This window comes from Hylobates moloch, unplaced genomic scaffold (genome assembly GCF_009828535.3).
Source record: "Hylobates moloch isolate HMO894 unplaced genomic scaffold, HMol_V3 SCAFFOLD_1, whole genome shotgun sequence".
Taxonomy (NCBI): domain Eukaryota; kingdom Metazoa; phylum Chordata; class Mammalia; order Primates; family Hylobatidae; genus Hylobates; species Hylobates moloch.
In genome coordinates this window covers 39908336-39935291 of record NW_026652276.1, presented here as the reverse complement: position 1 = coordinate 39935291, position 26956 = coordinate 39908336, and the positions used below count along the sequence as shown (strand labels likewise).

Below are 26956 nucleotides of genomic sequence, written 5' to 3'. Positions count from 1 at the left end.
ATGCCCGCTAGGGAGCGAAATCACCTCCAGTTGACAACCACTGGTTTAATTTTTTTTTTTTTCTTTTTGAGATACAGTCTTGCTCTGTCACCCAGGCTGGAATGCAATGGCACAATCTCAGCTCACTGCAACCTCTGCCTCCCAGGTTCAAGCAATTCTCTTCACAATAGCACCATTATTTTTTAGCTAATTATCATTGGTTTAAAATATTTAACATTAATCAGGTTTTTATTAGTTTATTGAATAGAGTCATCAGCATTCTCCTTCTAAGGATCTCAATCCCTTTTTGGCATTTTATCCCTCTAACTCTAGACTTTGGGGGACAATGAATTCATCTTTCTGAAAAACTGGAACTCAGAGCATAAAACTCTCATCCGTTCAGATCCATCTATGTAAGCTTGGGAAAAGAGGGGCGCTGAGCCCACTTGTTTATAGAGCTGTCAGGGCAGAGGTTGTCAGTAAAGAGTATCAAAGTACAAGCTCAAGCCTTAATTAGATTTCCCAAAAATGATTGCATCTCTTTGTTTAAAATAAGAAAGAAAGCATCTCACCAGTTTTCACATTGTCACTTTTCTCCCTTTGTTTGAACTATTTCCAGGCTAGGGAGAACAAACATCCTTTCTCACATTCCTTATCTTGGGTTTTGTTTTGTTGCTTTGTGGGGCTTAGAACGTTGGTAGTATCCTAAAAATCCTGTTAAATTGGTGTTATATCCCTTTCTTCACTTCTGTTTCAACCTAAACTATTTCTTGAGTTCAGGTTTCGAAAGTTTACAACAGTATAAATTCATATTTCATCTTATGTATCCTAAGTTTATCTCTTTTGGATTTCAAAGAGTAGCCTGTAATTCTAGCTTACTAGGATTTGGTTTGAATAAACCTGTGTTTACCCCCATCTGTTTCCTTGGTGGTTTCACAGATGGTGCTCATATCCCCGTCAGCTCTCCTCTTTCAGGACCAAAAACAACATGCACACGAAAAAAAAAAAAAAAAAAAAAAGATAAAACACCTGTGGACACACTATGTTTTGTACAAGGGTACAAAGGTAACCTTTTATTTCAGTGTCCTTTTAAGCCATATCCTACCCTGCCTTCCGTTTAAGGCTGTTATCTGCCTTTGTATCCCTTGTGTCTGGCACAGTTCCTGGTACATGGGAGCCACTCAAAAATAAATCAACAGGCTGGGCGCAGTGGCTCATGCCTGTAATCCCAGCACTTTGGGAGGCCAAGGTGGGCGGATCACTTGAAACCAGAAGTTCAAAACTAGCCAGGGCAACAAAGTGAAACTAAACCTGTCATTAACATTAAGATCCATGTTCTGAATAGAAAAAGCCTATCTCCTCTAAGTAGAATTCAGAGATTTCACTTGTTTTATTTTCAGTGATAATGAGATGAAAGTTCAACTGATATTTTCCCCACAACTCACACAATCTCTGGGCATTTCCTGCCATTGGTCATTATGATTTGGTTTTTCCTTCTCTGGAAAAGCTTTGGGTCATGTGCAGATTTGGGGATGTCACTAGGCAACCTTCTTGGAGATCTCTCTGAGGCTGACAAGTAAGATTGGTCTCCACACCAATGCCTAAGAGAATACGCTTCTGCATTTCCCCATCAAGAGAAGTGCTCTTGACTCCCTACCCTGCCTTTGTTTCTTGTTTCTAAAGTCAGCTGTCTTTTCCAAGACACTGCCAAAGGTTCACCTAGTTCCATGCCTGTGCTCACTCTCCCTTCTCTCTCTCCCCACCCCTCTGGTTTTGTAAATAGCTTTGGTTGTGGAACTTGATTCAAAGGCTTTTTGAAGATCTAAGCAAACTTCATCTACTGGTTCAACCATACCCACAGGATTACTTTGTCTGCCCCAAAACGCCCTAGACAATTTAAGGCTAATTTCCTGAGAGGGGTTTGTTTTTAATTACAAAAGGAAGCCTTTTATTTATTGAGTTTTCACTACAACTATCATTTATTCCAGTAAGTCTGTATTAATTGGTGTCTTAGCTGCTAGTGACACATAACATCTGCGTAGTTAATTTTTTTCCTTTTTTCTTTGTATTATGAAAAATTTCAAACATATGTAAAAGAATAGTATGATGAACCTCCACGTACCTATCATAAGCTTTAACAATTATCTCCCCATTCTCTTGAGAGGGTCTTTTTTTTTTTTTTTTTGAGATGGAGTCTCACTCTGTTGACCAGGCTGGAGTGCAATGCTATAGTCTCGGCCCACTGCAACCTCTGCCTCCAGGGTTCAAGCGATTCTCCTGCCTCAGCCTCCCGAGTAGCTGGGATTACAGGCACCTGTCACCATGACAGGCTAATTTTTGTAGTTTTAGTAGAGTCGGGGTTTCGCCATGTTGACCAGGCTGGTCTTGAACTCCTGACCTCAGGTGATCCACCCACCTCGGCCTCCCAAAGTGCTGGCATTACAGGCTTGAGCCACCCGCCTGGCCGAGAGGGTCTTTTTAAATGGCAAAAACAGCCAATGCTTTTCAGTTTTACTACGCGAGGGTTTAGGATTATCTCATCCTTACGACATCCCCATGTAGTTGGTACAGTTATTATCCCTGTTTACAGATAAGGAAATAGATGTCAGGACTAATAGGGCCCCTTTCACACATGAACTGCACTTTAAAGAGGCCTAGTCATTTGGAAATCCAATAAAGCTGCATTTAAATCCCAACTTCTAGGCCAGGAGTGGTGGCTCACATCCATAATCCCAGCACTTTGGGAGACCAAGGCTGGAGGATTACTTGAGCTCAGGAGTTTGAGACCAGCCTGGGCAACAAAGTGAGACCCCATCTCTATAAAAAAGTAGCAGCCGTATGCAGTGGCTCACGCCTGTAATCCCAGAACTTTGGGAGGCTGAGGTGGGTGGATTATGAGGTCAGGAGATGGAGACCATCCTGGCTAACACAGTGAAACCCTGTCTCTACTAAAAATACAAAAAATTAGCCAGGTGTGGTGGCACTCACCTGTAGTCCCAGCTACTCAGGAGCCTGAGGCAGAAGAATCTCTTGAACCCGGGAGGCGGAGGTTGCAGTGAGCTGAGATTGCACCACTGCACTCCAGCCTGGGTGACAGAGCAAGACTCCATCTCAAAAAAAAAAAAAAAAAAAAAGCCAGCTGTGTTGGTGCATATCTGTAGTCCCAGCTACTCAGGAGGCTGAGGCAGGAGGATTGCTTGAGCCTGGGAGGTCAAGGCTGCAGTGAGCCATGATCACATGACCGCACTCCAGTCTGAGTGACAGAGCAAGACTCTGTCTCAAAAATGAATAAAATAAAATAAATCCCAACTTCTTCCTTATAGGCTGTGTGGCTTTAGGCAGGCTATTTAACCTCTCTGAGGCACAGTTTCCTCATAGGGTAATAATATTTCCCTCATGGGGTCATGACGAGGATGAGATGAAACATATGGAAAGGGATTCGCACAATGCTTGGCAGTAGGCAGCCCCCAATACATTATAATCATTACTGTTGTACTCCCCTGTCCCTTGCCTTGAAAGCCATTATCAAACAGAACTTGGAGCTTGTATACAATCTAAAGGTTTAGACATGGAAAAGGAGAAGCTGGAAAAGCAGGAATAATTTAAAGGAGGACAATAAGTCAATCTACCAATTGTTCCTCCCTTTCCCATCCCCAACCCCCAATTCAAGCATCCCTCTCTCTGCCTCCCAAGTATCCTCCATGCCTTCTGGAGTGTTCACTGTGTTTCACTGTTTAAAATTCTAACCATTAGAGATTATTTTGGGTTCCTCATATCTCTTTGTAAAAGTTTCTTAATTGCTTTCCCCCATACCTAAGGGAGCACAGCTGAAGGTCTAGGGGCAGAGGGGAGGCAGGGAATTTGGGGGCCACGAGCATTGTGTCAGCAGGGCACCACGGCCCACAGCACAGGGCTGCAGAGGAAAATGTAGAGGTCGGAGGACAGAAGAGCCCAGTGGAGGGGAAGGGGTCAGGAAAGTGTGGGGGGCCAGGAAAGAAAAAGAAAAGACATTTTTCTTTCTCTTCTTCCAGCCTTCTGCTGTCACGCATGACCAGGACTACTTCACCTTCATAGTCCGGCTGAATTTGGGTTAAACTTTTATGGGCGAGTCTGGGAATCAAAACACCATTTTTTTTTCCTAGCAAAAATTGACTGATTTAAAAATGACCTTTTCACAGTGGAATCAGTTTGCAAGTTGAGATTCCCTGTCTGTCGGTTGTCATATTGCAAAAGTCCCACCAGACCCAACAAAACAAGGAAGTCACACAGTTTTGAGTTCAAGTTTTGAGTTAGAAGGAGCTGGGGAGTTATTCAGATTTCCCACCTTTCACCCCTCGACCTCCCATCTCCCAGTCTAAAATAGAATGTGTCATCTCTCAAACACAGGCACAGTTCCGGCCTGAATACAGCTAGCCACCCCCTCACAGAAAAAGCTGGCTTCTACCTCCCCTGGGGCAGAAGAGATCACTATTTTGAAATTTTTCTCCTCCAGCTCCTGCTAAGCCAGATAAACAGTGATTCTGTTGTATCAACAAAGCACATAATAATGTTGAAGACAATAGCAATTAGAACTCACAGCTAAGATTTACTTATAGTAGAAGCTCTGGAATAAAAGTGTCCAGAGTTTCATTCAGAATTTCCTGGAAGAGAACAATGAGCTTAGCCCCATTTTCTAGGTAGGGAAGCTGAGGCACAGAATGACTTAGCCAAAGTCACGAAATGAGCCCCTCACAAGAGCAAAGACTGGAAGTTACCATGTTTCTCTTCCGAGGCTCATGTTTGCTAACTGTTCGGCTAATTTGCTAAACACTCAGGAGGATGTCAAATCTCCTTCTATAAAGTTGAGGACATTAAAAAATAGATGAAGACCAAAATTCCTGACAAGAGGAGAACAAGAAAGCTCTTGTTTGGCAACCAAACTAACTGTGTCTCCACGGTGCCTACTTGTGGAGCCCTCGCAAAACGGCCCACTCAGCCCATTTCACCAGCACCAAATTCCCCGTAGAATGTAAAAAGTGGGCCCAGACCTCACGTGGCCAAGAAGAGCAGGATGAGCCCAGGTGACAGGCGCTAGACCGTTGGGCACATTTGTGTGGGTGGAAGCCCGCTGTGGCTCGAGGGTTCTGCTGCTCCTCAGAAAGAGGCTATGCGGCCAGGCTGGGTTGCTGAGCTGAGATCCCAGGCGTCCATCTGCCCTCCTGCACACTGGAGGCCTCCTCCCTGCCAGCCAGGGAAACCCAGACCGAGACAGAACCTCGGAGTGAGGACTTTGGGGGTGGCCAGGGTGGTCGGCCTTGCCACAGACAGAGTGCCCTCCAAGTCAGCCTGAGGTCGACAATGTATACGACGCCCGGCCCACTCGGATCCCCTCCCTGGGCAGTCCCATCTCAGGGAGCCCAGGGAGTCCCAGGCACCCTCAGCCCCACCTCTGGCCCCATTCCCACTGCCCGCTTTTAGGTCCATAGGCTGCCATGGGCAAGGAACAACAGGACCCGGGAAAGCCAAACGGGGCAAGTTGCCAGGCCCTTTGCTCCTGCAGGAAGGGCCCCTTCCAGGATTTGGTTCCCCTGCCCTAGCAGGGGGTGGGAGGACAGGGAAGCTCAGAATCCCAGCCCTCCTTCTCCCCTACCCCCAGTGACTAAATCTCTCAGATGTCTCTGTGCCCCTGGGACTCAGAGCCCACCAAGGGGAGTCGAAGGACAGACTATCAGCCAACGAGGGGAGCCCGGGGGTCAGAGGAGGGACTGACTCTTCCTTTTGTTTACTCACAGGAGGCGACAAATGCCCTGTGTGCACAGAAGTTTGATGTGGCAACTTGAGAGACCACCTAAGGGTTTCAGCAAAGGCTCCCCCGACCCACTCTTCAAGCGTTAAGATAATGGCGGGGTGTGTGCCCCAGCACATTTCAGATCTTGGTTACAAAGGCCCTCCTCCTTTCTGTTTTCTTCCTCTAGCTCAGCTTGCCCACACGTTCCCGGAGCGTCTTGGCAGCCTGTTCTCTGGCAGAATGAAGTTGTGAGCTGCGTGGGAGGGAGTTAGACAGTGAGAGTGTTGCAGCCTCCTTAATGAGGGACAATCGCTCTTCTTGGAGCCATTAAGCCGCAGCTACAAAGATGGGGAACCCCAATTAGAAAGGAGTGGGAGAAGTAATGAGGAGGGCCCGAGGGACACCTACAGGACAGATCCTTGTCTCTGGTGGCTCTGTGGGACCCAGGGTGGAGACGCAGCCACTTGGGTTTAGAATTTAATCTCCTTCTTAAGGTTAGACTTCCCAAAGTCTGTTTGGAGAGCCAACCCATGGTAGTGACCATTTAAAATATAACAGTTGAAAGGAGGAGGAAAAATTACTGGGGAGAAGAGTTTCTCCCTGGGTCTGTAGCTCAGATATTATAATCCAAGAGTAAGAAAGGAAACAGTAAGATGTGTCTGTAATTTTAATGGATGTTCTCTTTAAGTTTTGCTATATTATACATGTGTGTGAGTCTAGATATTTGTACGCAACCAATAGCTCTCCCTTTTTTCTGTGTGATAGCTCAACTGAATCACATTGTGTTTACAGCAAGATAATAATCCTGGATTTTCCATGGCTCACTCTGTCAGAGTATAAGATTAGCTCTTGAATTCATTAACAGTCATCTCCTTTTAAATGTCAGATAACTTTTTAAATGCCAAGTATTTGCGCAATGCCTTCTGTGCAATTCAAATCAGCTTTACCAAATTAACTCGTTAATCTTTATTGTTTCATTTACTAAAGAGAAAGGCTTCCAGGTGTTTTTAGCAGAACATAAAAATATTAAAGTATTTGCAGTACAATATAGGTGAAGGGATGGGTTCTGTTTTTCTGCTAAACATTTCACCATTCCATCAGTTTTTTTGGTTTGTTTGTTTGTTTGGTGTGGGGTTTTTTGGTTTGTTTTTTTGTTTTTTGTTTGTTATCTTTTTTTTGAGACAGAGTCTCGCTCTGTCGCGCAGGCTGGAGTACAGTGGCGCGATCTCCGCTCACTATAACGCTCACCTCCTGGGTTCAAGCAATTCTCATGCCTCAGCCTCCCAAGTAGCTGGGACCACAGGCTTGCATCACCATGCCTGGCTAATTTTTGTATTTTTAGTAGAAATGGGTTTTGCTGTGTTGGCCAGGCTGATCTTGAACTGCTGGCCTCAAGTGATCCAGCCACCTTAGCCTCCCACAGTCCTGGGATTACAGGCATAAGCCACTGCGCCTGTCCATTCCATTCGTTTTTTAATCATCTCCACCAAAGTATTTACATAAAAGAAACAAAAAACCTTCAGGCATCTCTGCTTTCTTCAGTTCCCCCATTTTCCTTCCCTTCCATTTAACCTTGTGTTTTCTTCTCTCTCCTATACCTTTAGAGACCTTGACTCCTGATCACTCTTTATTCTTCTGTCTTTGCTCTCAACATACCCAAGAGCTGCAAGTGTCAGTTTTGATTGCTCTGCCACTCAGAAAACAGAGGGGTGCCTCATGGGGTCAAGGATGGAGCCCAGAAGACTGGGGCAGTCAGGCCTAGAAATCAGGAATTCCAATTTCCTTTTAAAAGATCCTGGCCGGGCGCGGTGGCTCACTCCTGTAATCTCAGCACTCTGAGAGGCCAAGGCGGGTGGATCACCTGAGGTCAGGAGTTTGAGACCAGCCTGGCCAACATAGCAAAACCCCATCTCTACTAAAAATACAAAAATTAGCCGGACATGGTGGCACACGCCTGTAGTCCCAGCTACTCGGGAGACTAAAGCAGGAGAATTGCTTGAATCAGGGAGGCAGAGGTTGCAGTGAGCCAAGATCGCACCACTGCACTCCAGCCTGGGCAACAGAGCAAGCAAGAGTCTGTCTCAAAAAATAATAATAATAATTAAATAGTTCAATAAATAAATAATCAGACCACAGAGATACCAGCTACCATGATTGCTAAAGATAGATTCATCCAGGGCTGGCTCCAGCTTGTCATCCAGCTCTCTGCTCAAATGTCATCTCCTCAAAGCAGCCTCCTCTGACCATTTAAGCCAAGCGGCCACCCCCTTCCCATTACCCTCCCTCCTAGCACAATTGTGTTGTCTTCACAGACTAGTCACCACCTAAAAGCATCATCTTGCTTATATGTGTGTTTGTTTGTCTGACACATAGTAGGCACTTGATAAATATCAGTTTAATGGATAAATGAAAAACCAACCAAGCATGTGACTTTCACTTTTATTTTTGTATTTGTTATTACTTTTATATCTATTTATTTATTTATTTTTAGAGTCAGGGCCTCACTCTGCTGCCCAGGCTGGAGTGCAGTGGCATGATCATAGCTCACTGCAGCCTCAAATTCTTGGGCTCAAGGATCTTCCCACCTCAGCCTTCTGAGTAGCTGGGACTATAGGCACACACCACCATACTCAGCTAATTTTCTTTAAATTTTTTGTAAAAACAGGATCTCACTGTGTTGCCCAGGTTGGTCTCAAACCCCTGAACTCAGGCAATCCTCCTGCCTCAGCCTTCCAAAGTGATGAGATTACAGATATGAGCCACTGTGCCGGACCTAGTATGCGACTTTCTTTCCTGCTTTCAATTTTCTGACTTTTTCTTCTCCCATCACTACCTCTTCTTTATATGTTTAATCCTTTTTTTCCTCCCATCTCCCAAATCCGCTTTCACTATCATTCATTCGTTAGAACACTTGAACATAATGAGCAAAAACAGTACTTCACATTCCAGTGGGTATAGAGCCTTCACTGAAAACATTCCATCAAGCTAGAATTGATGGCCCCTGAACATTAGGGAGATGAGCCATACGGTCAGGAGAATTGTTTTATCGAAAGATTTATAGGTCAAGGGGCTTGGGGAGACTTTTCTCAAAGCCTCTCAACTCCCCACTCTTCAATCTGAGCCCCAAATAAGGAGTTAAAGTAATTTCAGCCGTTGGAACTGGTCTTGACTATGCCTTTTGTTCTCCCGTCTAACACAAAATCTTCTCTTGGGGATAATGGAGAAATTTCTCTTAAATCATTATCATCTGATTTCTATTATTGTATCCAGTGATTCATGCGTGATTGTGGAGGCTAGAAAGCTTGAAATGCCTTGTCTGAGTCTAGCTTGGACCAAATGCTTTCATTTTATCGAGAAATGGAGAGGGACTGTCTCACCCTGAAAAGCTCATCAGATATGTGGCTGAGATGATAAAAAAAAATTGGATGTGTGTTTATCCAGAAAAATCTTTATCTCTAGCCACATTTCAAAGCAAAAGAAAAGGGTGTGGGTGTTCGTTAGAATGATGACTGTTTGTGGGGACTCACCAATTGTTAATTCATCATTAATGTTTAAAAGTAATATAAATGTTATGGGAGGGAGAGTTTATGACTGCCCAGAGAGATGGCCATCTGAGAGTCTCCTAGAAAATATGGAAATTATCAAATCCACACTCAGGGTGATCTCATGACATATTAATGTATGTGACCCCAGCAAATTGGTCCCAAAAATAATAAATAACTTTTATCTTTGGAAATGAGGAACCAGTGCTACCTAGAGGACTGTCTTCTGGAAGTCAACACATACTTCCTGTAAAGGTGTCTTCACTGCTCCCTCCTCCTTTGAATTGAGGTGGGCCATAACCTGTTAGTTAGTTACTCTTTTGTTCAGCAAATATGTATCAAGTGTGTGTTCATCTCCAGACCCTGTGCCAGAAACTGCTGGGATAATGGGAATGGAACAGCCATGGTTCCTGCCTTCAGGGGGCTTCCACTCTAGAGGAGGAGGAGAGATGGCTGCACAAGCCTGAGCAATCATTGTGGGCAATGGTGGGAGGTACTCATGCTCTGGGGGGGTCACAGGGGCACAGGGAAGCCATACGTGAAAGATGAAGAAGAGTCAGAAGAAGGGGAGAGGGAAGGACACGTGCAAAGGTCTTGCTCCGGGAGCTCAAGGGCTGGTGTCCATGTGGCCCTCTGCACCTGCTATCCCCATAGCCAAGTAAACACTTCATGCAGATAGACCCTAGAACCTTCCCTCACCATCTTCAGAGCTTTGCTCAGTCATTGCTTTTTCGTGGGACCTTCCTTGACTCCCTGCTTAAAATTGCAGCCTCCACTTCCATCCCCAGCTATTCCCTCAGCCCACTTTGTGTTTTATTTTTCTCCCTATCACAAACCACCTTCAGACGTACTTATGTTCCACTTCCTTATGGATTCTGTCTTCCCTTTCAGTGGAATGGATGTGCACTCTTCATGAGGGTGGAGACTTTCATCCCTTTGGGTACTGCCCTATCTGCTCTGCCTGGCATAGAAAAGACACCCAATAAATATTTGTTGTATGACTAAATGAAGCAGGAGAGATCATCCAGGGCCAGGCAGGAAAGGCTTATAAACCTTGTAAGCCAGTTGGCCTTCCTCTTGAGGACAATGGCCTCTGAAGGTTTCAAGCAGAGAAGTGATATGGTCCAGTATGCATCTTCGAAGGAGCAGCCAGGTTGCAATGTGGGGCATGGGCTGGAGTGCAACTTCAGATCCAACTCTGTGGTGTCCTGAAATGTGACACCCTTTGTCCAGCCCAAAAGCTTGGAGAGCCCCCGGGGCCTCCCACACTCCTCTGTTAGCTCATTCTTCCTTCTCTCTCTGCTACATTTGTTCAAATCAGTCTTCCTAACATATCAAATTCATTTTTGTCATCTTGGAAAAAAATTAGAATCTTGCTATAACCATATTTACTGCAAAGCAGATTTGATAACCATTCAGCCACTATGTAAGTATCAAAAAGATCTCATTAAAAAGGAGCCTTCAACAGATGGTAATTTTAGCTCTGCCATATAGCAGCTAATGGCTTTGGGCAAGTTGCTTAACCTCCCAGAGCCTCCTGGTTTCCTGTCTGTATAATGGGAGTAACAGTACCTGCCTTACAGGGTTGTTGTGAGGGTTAAATAAAATAATTAAAGCCCTGGGACCTAGGAAGGTCCCTTTTTCCACTTCCATAGGTATTAATTAATAAACAGTCTTGGGCTATTTTCTCTCTATAGGGTCCTCTGTGTCTTCAACAGTAAAAATAGGTGTTGCGTATTATTGTTTCAATGATTTTAAAAATTGCCTTCTGTAAATATTTGGGGATTTGGACTAGCTCTTGTTGCACTGTATATCATTCATATGAAAGTTTGGGCTTTCTGCTTCTCTTCACAGGGAGCCCAGCAGTCCTTGGAGGCAACAGCTCAGAAGACAGGAGAGCCTCAAAGTTGTATAAATAAAGGGCTGATATGTTCAAACAGAAAAGGATTTTACACGCGCAAGCTGCACATCGACATGACGCCGTTCCTGAAGGTGATCTCACACTGAGAAGACGAGGGGTTTTATAGACACAAACACAGGAATTCCAGTGAATACACTTCTGCATGGTACAAAAACAGCTTCAGAAGTCCCTCAGAGCTCCTGCATTATCAGAAGGGACAGAAAATAGGCAGTTTGTAGCAGATGAAGAAAGGACAAATTAGGACAGTAATCACAGCCAGCCATCGGGGACAAATCAGTCGGGTGTCTGGTTTGGGTGGTGGGGGACAGGGAACAGAGAGGAGAAAGAGCAACTTTAAACCACCTCATAAAACAGTCAAATATAATTCATTTTATCTTGACAGTAGCTAAAATAATTGTTACTGTTTTACCACTGTCACTTGGTAGAGTTGATATTACTACTATAGAGAAGACTGATTCTTGAGTTAACTATTTAGACATCAACTACAAATTCCTTTCTGGATATCTGGCCTTGCTTTCTGTTCTCTAAGAGTTCATTGATCTCATAAGCTCAGCTTCAAGTTAAGGGTTCTGAGGGTTTCTATAGTGAGGATGGCATTTGTCCATCTTTGCAATACTCCCTCCAACCCCAGCATCGAACACAGTGCCCAACGCATGGAAGGTGCTCATTAAATGCTCCATGGATTGGCCCATCCTTTTCATCCCACACCCCCTGGTTTAGGGCCCCTTTCCTACCCATTCTTTGCCCTCCTCAGAGCTTACTGAACTGGAAATAAATAGCCATGGAGTCAAAGAAACTGACCAGGAACACAGCCAGGCCTGGCATGGAAGGATCTCAGATCCTTCATAGTACCGTTGAGGAAATATTCCAGGCCCTTGATAAGAAATGACTGAGAAAGACAGGAATGGGGCAGAAGAAACCAAATACTTGCGGAGTGCACGACAGTGGCTCTATCTAGTGCTGTAGACTGGCAGGGCCTTTGGAGATCATGAGGGTCACCCTCCGAATTCCCTGGGCTGCCCCAATCCCAGTTCTACAAGGTGGGGCTTTGATTAAGAGTCATGCATTTGCCCAAAATCTGTCTCTGTCCATGACTGGGCTCTGCTTTTCGGGGCTTCCTCTTAGATAGGCTCTTCCCCAAGGGTGGCAAGTTGGCCACCAGCTTCTATTTCCCAGGTCATTCCGGAACTGAATATAAACCAATGTGGGTCACTTATCCATACCCAAATGAAATGCCATTGGCCCACCCTGGAGCCACAGGGACTGAGAATGGGAAGAGAAAGGATGTCTGACAGAGGAAAATGGGGTACTGAAAACTATAAGAAGGAATTTCAGCTACTCAGGAGATTGAGGTGGGAGGATCGCTTAAGTCCAGGAGTTCAAGGCTGTAGTGTGCTATGATTACACCTGTGAATAGCCACTGCAACCCAGCCTGGGCAACATAGTGAGACCCCATCTCTATAGAAAAAAAACTGCAAGAAAGAAGAATGATTCTGGACGTCAAAAGAAAATATATTTGCTGGGAGTATTCAAAAAATATTACCATACTCTATGACTTATCTGGTGAAACTATCCCTTTTATTCTTAGCAAGAGTTTAGTTCTTCACTTAGGGCTGAAAGAATTATGAATCGTACTTTCTGGGAGGAAATATCATCACAGTCACCATTCATTAACCAATATTTGAGCACCTGCTATCTACTATGTGTTTGGCAGTTTCTGGGCATTTGGGATACATCAGTGAACAAAACAGACCAAGATCCCTGCCCTGCTCCAGGATAGTACAGGGAACAGACAACAGACCTAATACACAATCAGAATGTGTAGCATGTTCAAAGGTGATAGTTGCTAAGGAAATGAAATAAGAAAGTGGCTCACACTTGTAATCCCAGCACTTTGGGAGGCTGAGGTGGGCAGATCACGAGGTCAGGAGATCGAGACCAGCCTGGCTAACACGGTGAAACCCTGTCTCTACTAAAAATGCAAAAAATTAGCCAGGCGTGGTGGCGGGTATCTGTAGTCCCAGCTACTCGGGAGGCTGAGGCAGGAGAATGACATGAACCCGGGAAGCGGAGCTTGCAGTGAGCCCAGATCGCACCACTGCACTCCAGCCTGGGTGATAGAGTGAGACTCTGTCTCAAAAAAAAAAAAAAAGAAAAGAAAAAAGAAAATATGGAGCATCTAAGAACGCAGAATTCAAAGTGGGGAATTTTACAATAATTGCTTGTACATTTAGTATCCACAGTGCTTTTGTATTACACTTTTTTGTCCAGCAATTTTGGCACAGTATTATAGAAGGAAAAGTGTTGTCATCCCTAAGGCCCACTTTCCTGTCCACCTCCCTCAAGACTCACAGAAATGGCAACTCAGCCTGCTTCCAAAGGACTCACGAAGTAAACGCTAGGTACACTTTCTGACTCCCAGGCCAGTCTTTGCCCCAAAGACCATGGCTTCTCTTGGAAATGTTCAGTGTTCACTGCTCTCCCTAGATAGACCTTCTCCTTATGGATGTAGTAGCTCCCAGGTTCCTAGGGATTGCCATGTAGTAAGACACAGTCTCAGGGTAGTACAGACAAAGATGATGAGTTCAAACAGAGAAGAGCACACAGGCTGTCCTCCACACCTGGAGCTGTGTGGAAACCAACTCATCCTATACATTCATTCGTGTATCTCCTTCCTGTCTGCAGGGCATATCATTCATTTTTGCCTGGGGCATGTAGGAAGCATTGTACAGTTGCAGGGGATGAGGGTAGGTGATAAGAAAGGTCAGGGCAAAACAAGGGAATGGAAAGAGATAAAAATAATCACAGTTGCTAACATTACTGAGCACTTATTCTGTGGCTGGCTTTGTTCTAAATTGTATATGCATGCATTTATTTAATTCATAAAATGAATCTAAGTATGTAGATTTTCCATTTTACAGATGAGAAAACTAAGGCATTGAGAGGCTAAATAACTTACTGAATGTCACACAGTTGGTAAATGGCAGAAGCAAGATTTGGTCAGGCAGCCCAGTTCCAGTGCCTAGGCTCAACCATCTGTTATAAAGCTTCGCTGCAGCCCCCAGCCGAGCCCTGTCCAATCAAAAACAGTGCCTATCATATTAGCTAAGCATCCAGCACTCCTTCTAGAAAATTCCATTCCTGTGGACACATTCCATCTGCTCCAGGAAGATTTTCTGACCCCACAGGACTTTGTCCTTCCCTCCAGTCCCACCCAAGTTCTGTGGAGACAATATAAAGCTTTCTCTCCCACTGATCATTCGGTTCCCCTCAGCCAACATATTTTTATTTTTATTTTTATTTTTATTTTTATTTTGAGACGGAGTCTCGCTCTGTCACCCAGGCTAGAGTGCAGTGGCGCGATCTCGGCTCACTGCAAGCTCTGCCTCCCAGGTTCACGCCATTCTCCTGCCTCAGCCTCCCGAGTAGCTGGGACTACAGGCGCCCACCACCACACTCGGCTAATTTTTTGTATTTTTAGTAGAGATGGAGTTTCACCATGTTAGGCAGGATGGTCTCGATCTCCTGACCTCATGATCCGCCCGCCTCAGCCTCCCAAAGTGCTGGGATTACAGGCGTGAGCCACCGCGCCCGGCCCCCTCAGCCAACATATATTGAATACGCTCTGAGTATCAGACACTGTGATAGGCACTGAGGATACAGAGATGAATCATCTCTATGCTTGACCTTCTAAGGAGCCTAGAATCTAACAGGAAGATAAACAATGAAACAGGTAATAGCACAATGTTGTGGCAGAGGCAGGCTCACGTTACTACAGGAGAGCATTCATTCATTTTCCATTTATTGCATGTGAACTTCTCACATTTTGAGAACCTCTTTACAACACCGAAGGCAACACTATTAGCCAATTATACAGAATAATTTGTTTATATTAGGCTTAGATTTGAGGAAATATGATGGATCCAGAGTACATCTGGGTTCATTTAAAAATCGAACCATGTCAGACACAGTGGCACATGCCTGGAATCCCAGCTGGCTGGCAGGATGATGCCGGAGGATCCCTTGAGACCAGGAGTTTGAGACCAGCCTGTTTTCTTTCTTTCTTTTTCTTTTCTTTTTCTTTTTTTCTTTTTTTTTTTTTTTTGAGACAGGGTTTCACCCTTGTTGCCCAGGCTGGAGTGCAGTGCCGCGATCTCAGCTCACTGCAACCTCCACCTCTCGGGTTCAAGCGATTCTCCTGCCTCAGCCTCCCAAGTAGCTGGGATTTCAAGTGCCCACCATCACGCCCGGCTAATTTTTTGTATTTTTAGTAGAGATGGGGTTTCACCATGTTGGCCAGGCTGGTCTCAAACTCCTGACCTCAGGTGATCCACCTGCCTCAGTCTCCCAAAGTGCTGGGATTACAAGCGTGAGCCACTGCACCCAGCTGAGATCAGCCTATTTTCTAAACCAAAAAAGAAAAAAAAATTTTTTGAACCATGTTTTTAAAAACTCGATTTGTGTTTTTTCAAAAAGGTAATTGATGAATGAATAAGGATAGAGGTTTTTTTCAGGGACTTTTTAAATTATCAGGGTTAGGTCATGGTAGTAGGGAAGAAAATAGCAATAGTGCCTATTAATGCTAGATATCAAATTGAATATCCTTATACTCCACACTGATATCAAAGGATGTGTATGCTACGCCCAGAACATCTGAAGAATGAGAAATAAGCTTCCACCTCGCAGTTCCCACACAGTTAGCATATAGTGCCCTCAAATGCAAGGTAGAGGAATTGGCCTGAATACAGACAAGAGTCAGCCATGCCTGGAGTTAGAGCTGCCCCACCTGTTTCGAGACCAGTCCCAAGCATTACTTATGTGGGCAGATGTACATGCATCCCACCAAGCAGAAGGGGCCTGCCCCAAACCCTGTGGATTTCACATACAACAGGAAAATAATGCTTGGCTTAGGACATCATCCAAAGATGGAGCAGGGTGCCTTAGGAGATAAGTTCTGGTCTCCACAGTCATTTAAACGTGCCTTGATGACCACTTGGCAGGAAAGTTGTAGAGGGATCACGAGCTGGTCTCAAGATTTAATGGTTCCAGGACACTTGAATAATGTTCCCAGGAAAAAATATTTATGAGTGTGTTCTATTTCCAAAAAAAACGGAATTAAGTGTAATATTATCAATATTAAAGTGTCAGACTAGTAGTTGGGAAGCCCTGGGTGGGGCAGTGGGTACTTCTCTGACACTCTGATACTAAGTGACCTTGTGATGCTTCTGAGACTCCATTTTCTCTTTAATAAAACAGAGATAATAATACTGGGACCTGACAGGGCATGGTGGCTCCCACCTGTAATCCCAGCACTTTGGGAGGCCGAGGCGGGTGGATCACCACCTCAGGTGGTTCAAGACCAGCCTGGCCAACATGGTGAAACCCCATCTCTACTAAAAATACAAAAAATTAGCCGGGCATGGTAGCATGTGCCTGTAGTCCCAGCTACTCAGGGGGCTGAGACAAGAGAATCTCTTGAACCCAGGAGGCAGAGGTTGCAGTGAACTGAGATCGCACAACTGCACTCCAGCCTGGGCAACAAGAACAAAAGTCTGTCTCAAAAAAATAATAATAATACTGGGAACTCCATACCTGCCTCTCAACAGTGAAGCAAGAATTACATGAACTAATAGTTTTGAAAGAATGTTCACATCTGTAAAGGACTCAATTCATAAAGGAGAAAGGAACATTCACTGATCCCTGCTGAGGGCCAGGCCCCTCACATATTGAGCCTTGTGTAATCTTCCCGTCACCCTTCCCAGTAATTGTGCTGATCCCCACTGTGCAGATGAGGAAACCGAGGCTCAGCGATGATCAGTCACATGGCTGGCAGCAGAGGGAGCTAGGATTCAAAGCCAAAAAACCCCACAATATCAGAGATCTATGAGGTCTGTCAGTTCTGTTCCTGTGTACCTAGTTGTACTTCTTTGTTCTAGCTGCAGAATCCAAGAAGGGAGCAGAGATTTGATATTATATATTAATCTTTTTTATCTTAATAACACAAGATACTTTATGATTTTTCATAAGGTCTTTTTTTTTTTTTTTTTTTTGAGATGGAGTCTCGCTCTGTTACCCAGGCTAGAGTGCAGTGGCGCGATCTCGGCTCATTGCAAGCTCTGCCTCCCAGGTTCACGCCATTCTCCTGCCTCAGCCTCCCGAGTAGCTGGGACTACAGGCGCCCACCACCATGCCCAGCTGATTTTTTGTATTTTTAGTACAGATGGGGTTTTACCATGTTAGCCAGGATGGTCTCGATCTCCTGACCTCGTGATCCGCCCACCTCGGCCTCCCAAAGTGCTGGGATTACAGGCCTGAGCCACCGCGCCCGGCCAAAATCATAAGGTCTTTAACAAAGACAACATAGGGGACTTTTCTGTTACACAGGAAAAGTTGTACTACCTTGAAGTTGAAACTTTCGAATGAGATCCTGATTTTCTTCCATCATTAAGAATGTATTGAAATTAGTCATTTATATTCATATATCACATGGTATGTTACTTGGAATTTCCAAGTGTCTCTTCCTGGTTAAGCCTTTTGAGAACTCTACAATTATTTATTATTACTCCCATTTCACAGGTGTAGAAGCTGAGGTTCTACAATAGGTCATGCAGCTGGCTCAAGACAGGCTGGAGGCCACACTTCAGACTCCTGCAGCCCATGCTCCTCCATCCTCCCAGCAGCTCCCTAAGAAAGCCTGCTGTGGTCCTAAAAGTAACATGCCCAGCAGGGGACTGTGCATGAGAGTGGAGGGCAGGACGGCTGGAAGGTTTTCCAAGGAAAAGATAACCTAAGATCACTTGTCCAGCATCCGTCGGTTTCCAGTTGAAGAAACTGAGGCTCAGGGGTTAAGTAACTCCTATGGTCTGTAAGACATCAAGTGTAGGAGTTAGGACTTGAGTGCAGACAGCCTGACTGCAGGACCTGTACCTCAGCCACCGGAGAAAGCGCCTCTCACATGCTGGTTTCAATGCTGTAGTTTGTGTTCACAAAGTGTTCGTGACTCTTCCTCCTCCCCCAATCTTATAATACCACACTGCTGCCAATGCTCTAAATACAGCTCAGTCTTATCACTGGTTTGCTTGAAATTCTTTACTGTGTCCCCATTGGCCCTCTGGTTAAATTCCAAGCATCAAAGATGTATTTATTTTGCAAATAGGAAAATATAACATGTGCAATTTTTCTTAAACTCCAAACTGTAACATGCAAGATCTGGCCTTTGTCTAATTTACACTGTCCACACACTGCCCCCGCACCAAACTATCCCCTAACCACCACATACTGCTTCCTCTGCTTGGAATTGTTCTACCTTCCCTTCACTGCAAGATTTAGCACTGTGTCTGCCGGTAAACAAACTTCCCAGCCTAATTTAGCTTCACCTCCCATGAGGCCCTGCAGAAACCTGTCAAAATCTGCCACAACATTTATCACGCTGCATTGCAAACTGACTTGTCATTTCCCCACAAGTCAGTGAGCATCCTACGAATACATCTTTCATCTTTGTGCCCCCAGTGCCTATCTCAGTACCTGGCACACAGCAGACACTCAATAAATGTTCATTAGCTGAGTGAACAGAGGAAGAGCAAACAACCTGGCCAAAATAACAAAACTGAGATTTGAATTTGCAGTCCCTCCATCTGTTTTGCTCACTCACCAAGTATTACTACCTGTTTCCATCACTCTGTTTTAATCATGCATTTGTAACTCAGACTAAAAGTGACATCACATTTTATTTAGGTTTAGCTTCTTTAATTCAAATTTTGAATCTGAAATATACTCAGAAGGTTTTTTTTCAAATTTAAGTAGAAAACAGTGTGCCCTCCAGCTGCTCAGCTCCCTTCCCTTGAACAACTGGAGTTGCTAGTTTCCTGTGTCCCCTTCCTGGAATGTATAATGCATATATATAAGCAAATACGGACAGCTACATACACAGATAGATATTATATGCAAATTTTAGCATATTATACACATTGTTGAGAGTCTTTTTGTTTGTTTGCTTCTTTGTTTTTTAGATGGAGTCTCACTCTGTCATCCAGGCTGGAGTGCAGTGACGTGATCTCGGCTCACTGCAACTTCCATCTCCTGGGTTCAAGCGATTCTCCTGCCTCAGCTTCCCGAGTAGCTGGGACTACAGGCACCCACCATCACACCTGGCTAATTTTTGTATTTTTAGTAGAGACAGGATTTCACCATGTTAGCCAGGCTGGTCTCGAACTCCTGACCTCAGGTGATCCACCCACCTGGGCCTCCTAAAATGCTGGGATTATAGGTGTGAGCCACCACACTTGGCGCAGAGTCTTTTTTTTTTTTAATTACTACATCTTGCAGTTCTACGTTAATTCATAAAGAGATGCTTGTAGGCCGGGCACAGTGGCTCACGCCTGTAATCCCAGCACTCTGGGAGGCCGAGACGGGTGGATCACCAGGTCAAGAGCTCGAGACCATATTGGCTAATGCAGTGAAAACCCATCTCTACCAAAAATACAAGAATTAGCTGGGCGTGGTGGCGGGCACCTGCAGTCCCAGCGACTTGGGAGGCTGAGGCAAGAGAATCGCTTGAACCCGGGAGGCGGAGGTTGCAGTGAGCTGAGATCGTGCCACTGCACTCCAGCCTGGCAACAGAGCGAGACTCCATCTCAAAAAAAAAAAAAAGAGATACTTGTGCTTTTTAATGGTTGCATCATATTCCATTGCATAAGCTAATAATAATTTATTTAACTAGTCCTCAATTGATGGGACATTTAGGCTGTTTCCAATCTGTTGCAGTGAATGAATGACTTTAGATAGAAGTTATAGATAGAACTTATTTCACATGTATATTCTTTTTTTTTTTTTTTTTTCAAGATGAAGTCTTGCTGTGTCTCCCAGGCTGGAGTGCAGTGGTGTGATCTCAGCTAACTGCAACCTCCACCTCCTGGGTTCAAGCAATTCTCCTGCCTCAGCCTCCTGAGTAGCTGGGAATTGCAGGTGCATGCCACCACGCCTGGCTAATTTTTGTATTTTTAGTAGAGACAGGGTTTGATCGTGTTGGCCAGGCTGGTCTCGAGCTCCTGACCTCGTGATCTGCCCACCTCGGCCTCTCAAAGTGCTGGGATTACAGGTGTGAGCCACCACACCTGGCCACATGTGTATTCTTATATCTAAAAAAAGATAATTCTTTTGACACTTTTCTAAGCAACATACAATTGAATTGACAGACTTTCAAATTAAGACTATTTCTTTTTCTAACAAAGACTCACATGAAAATATTTTTCCAAATCCGAGTTTCTCTATCTCCCTCTCCCACTTTGTGAAATGAGAAGATATTCCTTGCCCCTGAAGGCTCATGGCTGCATGTTGTTGAGACTGAAGTTTGATCCTTCTTGGCATTAAAATTCTTCCAAAAGAGGAAGTTTGACTCTCCCTTTCAATACAGTTTCTTGTTAGATTAAAAGGCTTTATAACCAGGGATTTTTTTTTTTAAGTTTATCTTTTCTGTTCTTCTAACTTAGCCTCTTACTCCTTTCCATTTATTCAAGAATTTTTTTTTTTTTTTTTTTTTTTTTTTTTACTGTACCAGGCCAAATTGACTTTGTCTCCAAAATAAGAAACCCAAAAGTAAGAAAATTATTTAACTGTGTTAGCTTTTTTATGTCAGTATATATCATCAGCTACAAACACTAAGCTAACAAGTGAGAAACAAACATACAAGGTAAAAAGCCACCAAGTGAGGGAAGTCAGAGGGGAATTAAAGAGAGTGCCAAAATAGCAGATAATTAGTTGTCTCTTCTCAAAGCAGGATGCGGCTTTGATAACAAAGTGGAAAGGTGACTGTCACTACAGAATGAGGGTAAACCCGGAGAGACGTCCAGGACCCTTCATGCCAGATTCCAGCTCTAGCACCGAGATGAAGCTGTGGGTTGAGCAGGGATCCAGGTGACAAAGGCCCAGATCTGGCCTCATCAGACACACGGGGCTTACTTGGGTCGCCACCTCTACCTGCCATGTTACTTTGGCACTGAGGAGCTGCTCTTCCAACACTCTAGAGAAGAGCACGATTCTCAGTCCTCGCTGCATATCAGACTCACCCATTAAAATGCCCCAACTCCAGCTGTATGACTATTATTATTTGGAGTTAGGTCCTGGGAATCATGTTTCCTAAAACTTCTCAAATAATTCTAATGTGTAGCCAGGATTGGTAACCACAGTTACGGAGATTTCTGGGAGGAGGGATTGCAATCAGCTTGTATGACTCAAGGAAAGAAGGAAGAAGGGATCAAATGTGATAAGAAACCAAATCCGTGGTAATCCTGAGGATGCCACAAAAGGCCTGTCTGACCCTTTGGCTCCCCTGCTTTAAATCCTGAATGCTTTCCATTTGTTCTCAAGATAAAGACCCTCAACCTGCCTTCAAGGCCATGGGGGTCTGACTCCTCCCAACCCTGCACAGTTCTCTCAGTCTCTGCTGTAGTCACACTAGTCCTCCCTCAAGTCCTGGAGGTGCCCTGCTTCCTTCTGCTAGTTGGCCTCTGTCATGACATCCTTCTCGCCTTCCCCCAGTAAACTCCTACATGCGTTAGGCATTCAGCACTGCACACATGAATGGGATAAGACCCCATGAAAATAAGTACAACCAGGAAGTAACAGTGCTCAATGCTGCTGCTGCCAAGCCTGCCTGGCCCTGGCTTTTTTTTTTTTTTTTTTAAGAGACAAGGTCCAGAGTCTTGCTATGTCGCCCAGGCTGGACTCAAACTCCTGGGAACTCCTGCTTTAAACAATTCTCCCATCTCAGCCTCCCAAGTAGCTGAGACTACAGGTGCATATTATTATGCCCAGCCCTGCCTGGCTCTTTAAGCCTGTTTAACACTAGTAGCAGCCTTCCTGGAGACTTAAGTAAAAACAAGTTGACGAAGAAGGAGAAGAAACCACTAAGAAAACTGGATTCCCGGGCCGGGCGCGGTGGCTCACGCTTGTAATCCCAGCACTTTGGGAGGCCGAGGTGGGTGAATCACGAGGTCAGGAGATCGAGACCACGGTGAAACCCCGTCTCTACTAAAAATACAAAAAATTAGCCAGGCGTGGTGGCGGGCGCCTGTAGTCCCAGCTACTCGGAGAGGCTGAGGCAGGAGAATGGCGTGAACCCGGGAGGCGGAGCTTGCAGTGAGCCGAGATTGCGCCACTGCACTCCAGCCTGGGGGACAGAGCCAGACTCTGTCTCAAAAAAAAAAAAAAAAAAGAAAACTGGATTCCCTTTTACCAAAGGTCGTGGGATCACAGAAGTGTTTAAAGTGTTTGCGTTTATTGTGTCTAATGTATTCTTTGTTGTGTGTTAACCCAATAGGAAAGCGGAAATGCACTGGACTATCAGGAAGAAGCAGGGAGACCCCTCAGAGAAACTCATCACGACGGCCAAGGTAGAGACCACTGGGTGGGGCTTTATAATCTTACAGCCATAACTGTCAGATGAACTTTGCACTGTTTAAAGATGTTAATGGGAGGCCAGGCACGGTGGCTCACGCCTGTAATCCCAGCACTTTGTGAGGCCAAGGCAGGTGGATCACCTGAGGTCAGGAGTTTGAGGCCAGCTTGACCAACATGGTGAAACCCCATGTGTACTAAAAATACAAAATTAGCTGGGCGTGGTGGCACACGCCTATAATCCCAGCTACTCGGGAGGCTGAGGCAGGAGAATCACTTGAACCTGGGAGGCGGAGGTTGTGGTGAGCTGAAATCGCGCCACTGCACTCCAGCCTGGGCAACAACAGTGAAACTCCGTCTCAAAAAAGAAAAGAAAATTGTGTAAAGTCACAGATTTTGGATTTCACCCTTAACTTGATCTTTTTCTGTTTATATCTTTTACCATGTCCTTCAGTTGACATCCAATCAAAAGTAATTAATTTTTATACTAACTTTACAAGAGCTTGTTGTTTTGGGGATATCAGACAACAATATATTATGGTAGCCTGATCCTGGGTTTGGTTAAGCTTCTAAGCAGATTTCTGTTCACATGAGCTCTTACCACCTCCATTTTCAAGGCAGAGTGACACTAGACAGGGAAACATGCTCCAGTCTTCAGATCTGCCATATCATGAATCACACATGCAGAATGTAAACACTGACAGGGCTCCAAGGGCTTGGCCAAGTGTGATGGAGGTTTTAGGCAGCACAAAACATGGCCAAACCTAAGCAATGACCAAGTCAGTCAAAACAGATTTCCTGTCTCATGACGGAAGAGCAGGCACCAGCTGGATTGCATAAAGGCTATTCAGACCATGTTTAATGCAATGAAATATCACCACAGAAAATTAAAGAAGGCATTTTCCTGTCCTGAATGATAAACACTAATGTTCAGAAAGGATTTCAAGTATTTGAAGAAAAAAGAAGAGGGAGTGCCAAGGAATTTTTTGTAACTATTTAAGGATCAATTTTCAGCCAGACACAGTGGCTCACGCCTGTAATCCCAACATTTTGGCAGGAGGATCACTTGAGGTCAGGAGTCTGAGACCAGACTAGGCAACACAGCAAGATCCTGTCTCTACAAAAAATTTTAAAAATTGCTGGACATGGTGGCACATGCATGTAGTCCCATCACTCCAGAGTGAGAATATCATGAGTCTTAGACTTGGTGAGAACACTTCAAGTTTCCACAAGACAGGTCAAATCAGCAACCTCCAAATCAAAGTGGCTTTGAAAAATTGCTCTGGCTTTAAATACAAAACTTTCCACTTTCGGAGGCTGATGGGGGGTGGATCACGAGGTCAGGAGATTGAGACCATCCTGGCTAACATGATGAAACCCCGTCTCTACTAAAAAATACAAAAAATTAGCCGGGTACGGTGGCAGGCGCCTGTAGTCCCAGCTACTTGGGAGGCTGAGGCAGGAGAATGGCGTGAACCCGGGAGGTGGAGCTTGCAGTGAGCCGAGATCGCACCACTGCACTCCAGCCTGGGCGACAGAGCGAGACTCCATCTCAAAAAAAAAAAAACAAAACCTTTGCACTCCTCTACCCCTGTCCAAAATCCAAGGAAAGAATAAAATTTTAATTCTTATTTCAATTCTTCTTTATTTCCTAGGCCAATGGTTCTCAAACTTCAATGTGCATCAGAATCACCTGTAAGTCTTGTTAAACTAAAGATTTCTAGGCCCCGCCCTCAGAGTTTCTGATTCACTAGATCTGGGCTAAGGCCGGACGATTTGCATTTTTAGTAAGTTCTCAGGTGATTCTGATGCTGGTAGACCAGCAACCACAGTTTTGAATCACTGCCCTGGGCCTTGTTTCCAGTATGTGTTTCCCTGAATTTGGCAGCAACTCAGTTTAACCTGTTCTTTTAAAAACAGTAGGAAGGAATACTGGACACAGTCACTCGTGGTTCCAACCCCAGCACTTTGGGAGGCAGGAGGATCACTTCAGACCAGGAGTTGTTGGAGACCAACCTGGGCAGTATAGCAAGACCCTTCCCCATGCCCTGCATCTCAGCCTCTAAAAAAATTTTTTTAATTAGCCAGGCATGGTAGTGAGGGCCTACAGCCCTAGCTACTCAGGAGGCTGAGGCAGGGGGATCCCTAGCGCCCAGGAGTTCAAGGCTGCAGTGAGTTGCGACTGCACCGCTGCACTCCAGCCTGGATGACAGAGCAAGACCCTGTCTCTAAGAAAATAAAATAATAATAATAATAGGTAGTGGGGAAGGAATTGGTTGGCAGGCACTGTTTAGGCAGCATCATTGTGATCAAGAGCACTGATTATGTAGTCTGATTCCCAGGGTTCAAGTTCTAGCTCCACCATTTACTAGCTGTGTGGCCTTGAGTAAGTTACTGAACTTCTCTGGGCATCTTTTTTCTTCCTCTGTAAAATGGGGATATTAACAGTACTTATCTCATGGGGTGGTTGTGACAAAGAAGAGTTAACTATGTAATGTGCTTAGAAAAGTACCCATCATAGGGCCAGGCACAGTGGCTCACACCTGTAATCCCAGCACTTTGGGAGGCTGAGGCGGGTGGATCACAAGGTCAAGAGATCGAGACCATCCTGGCCATCGTGGTGAAACCCCATTTCTACTAAAAATACAAAAATTAGCCAGGCGTGGTGGCACGTGCCTGTAGTCCCAGCTACTCGGGAGGCTGAGGCAGGAGAATCACTTGAAACCGGGAGGCAGAGGTTGCAGTGAGCCGAGATGGCGCCACTGCACTCCAGCCTAGGCAATAAGAGCGAAAAAAAAAAGGCGGGCCTGGTCAGTTGTAACCACACTTTGGGAGGCCGAGGCGGGGGATCACACAGGAAGTGAGCCACATGAAACCCTCCTACTAAAAAACAAAAAAATTACCGGGCTGGTGGCGGCCTGTATCCCACTACGGGAGAGGCTGAGGCAATGGGTGAACCGGAGGCCGACTTCATGAACCCACTGCACTCACCTGGCGACAGGAGACCCGTAGAAAAGAAAAGAAAAGTACCATCACAAAGTGCTCAAGAAGGGATATTCATCTACTTTTTAAAAAACTTTAATAGGAGCCACAATTTGCTCCTTGTCAGGAGAGCCGTATTCTAAGGTAATAACATAATGATTTCTTTACTATCCCAGTCTCGGTGGCAGAAGGGGTATTGGGGGTTGCTTTTGGGGGATGCATGTAGTCCTCTGCTTAAGTCCAGGTGTGGGCAGCAGACCCAAAATGAATGAAGCAGCCTTCCAGCCTCTGCATTCAGTGAAGTTACTGTGACATAACTCCTTGGGACATGACAGAACTGCTTTAAGAGTCTTAGGAGGAGTGAGAGATTTGGGGAACCCTGCATGAGGTGCAGGGGGTCCTTAAGGAGCAGCCTGGAACAATGTGGGGGTGGGGACGAAAGGCAGGTATTGTGGAAACTCTCAGAAACCAATAAGCCATTTCCATCATTTCTGTTCTGTCAAAAAAAGGAGGCCCAGAGCCCTATTGCCTTAATCAAGCGACGGATGTGTAGTAGATAGGATGTTGGTACAACTATTGTAACAAAGCCAAAGTAAAGTGACTTCAAACGAGATGGAAGGGTTATTCCGCTCTGATGGAAAAGTCTGAGCTGGCAGGCGGGGGGTCCCTGGGACCCATGAAGTCTAATTCAATTGCACAAATGCTTATTGGGTGGCTACTAAGTACCACCTATAGCCCCATGTGTTATGTGAGCTGCTTGAAAGCAAGGATCATGCCTTATTCAGGCCTGGTAAATGTTTCCTAAATGAATGAATGAGTCAAATGTATGAATGAATGAATATGCTGAGTATTCAAGGGATTCAAAGATGACAAAACCAAGTTTCCTACCCTCAAGGCCTCACAGTGAAGACTTCAACTGCAGGCATGATGTTCCCTGTGAGGAAACAGTGCCTCCCAGGGTTACTAAGGTCACAGCCCTCTAACTAGGGTGCAGTCAAGGAACCTACAGCCGCCAGCCAGAACCTGCATCTTCACCATAGACCCAGAAGCAGCCAACAGGCAACGGGTGACTAATGCTGATGGGGAAGGAGGACACTGGCTCTCTCAGCTTCTCAGTCAGTGTCCCAGCAGCCAATGCCCTCATTAACCTGATAAGGCTGGTCTAATTCGTGGCTAGTGTACCAAGTCCTTTCATCATAGTGCAGTCTAGACCAGAGATTTTTGTAAGAACTACCTATCTAGACCTGTTCTAGCTAGCACCTGGAAGCTTATGAGAAAAGAGAATCTGGGGTCTCACCCCAGACCTGCCTGTGTTATAACAAGGTCCTCAAATGATTTATATGCCCATTGATGTCTGGGAAACACTGGAAT

At 45.0% G+C, this 26956-nt stretch overlaps 1 protein-coding gene across 1 annotated transcript in view; it reads left to right on the top strand.

Moving 5' to 3' along the window:
• KIAA2012 (KIAA2012 ortholog) overlaps positions 1 to 26956 on the top strand; it is a 129622-nt gene that overhangs the window by 69567 nt on the left and 33099 nt on the right. Inside the window, exons 14-15 of the mRNA XM_032754924.2 lie at positions 11143 to 11280; positions 22527 to 22599. Coding sequence (XP_032610815.1) covers positions 11143 to 11280; positions 22527 to 22599 — 211 coding nt within the window. The remainder of the gene's footprint in view (positions 1 to 11142; positions 11281 to 22526; positions 22600 to 26956) is intronic.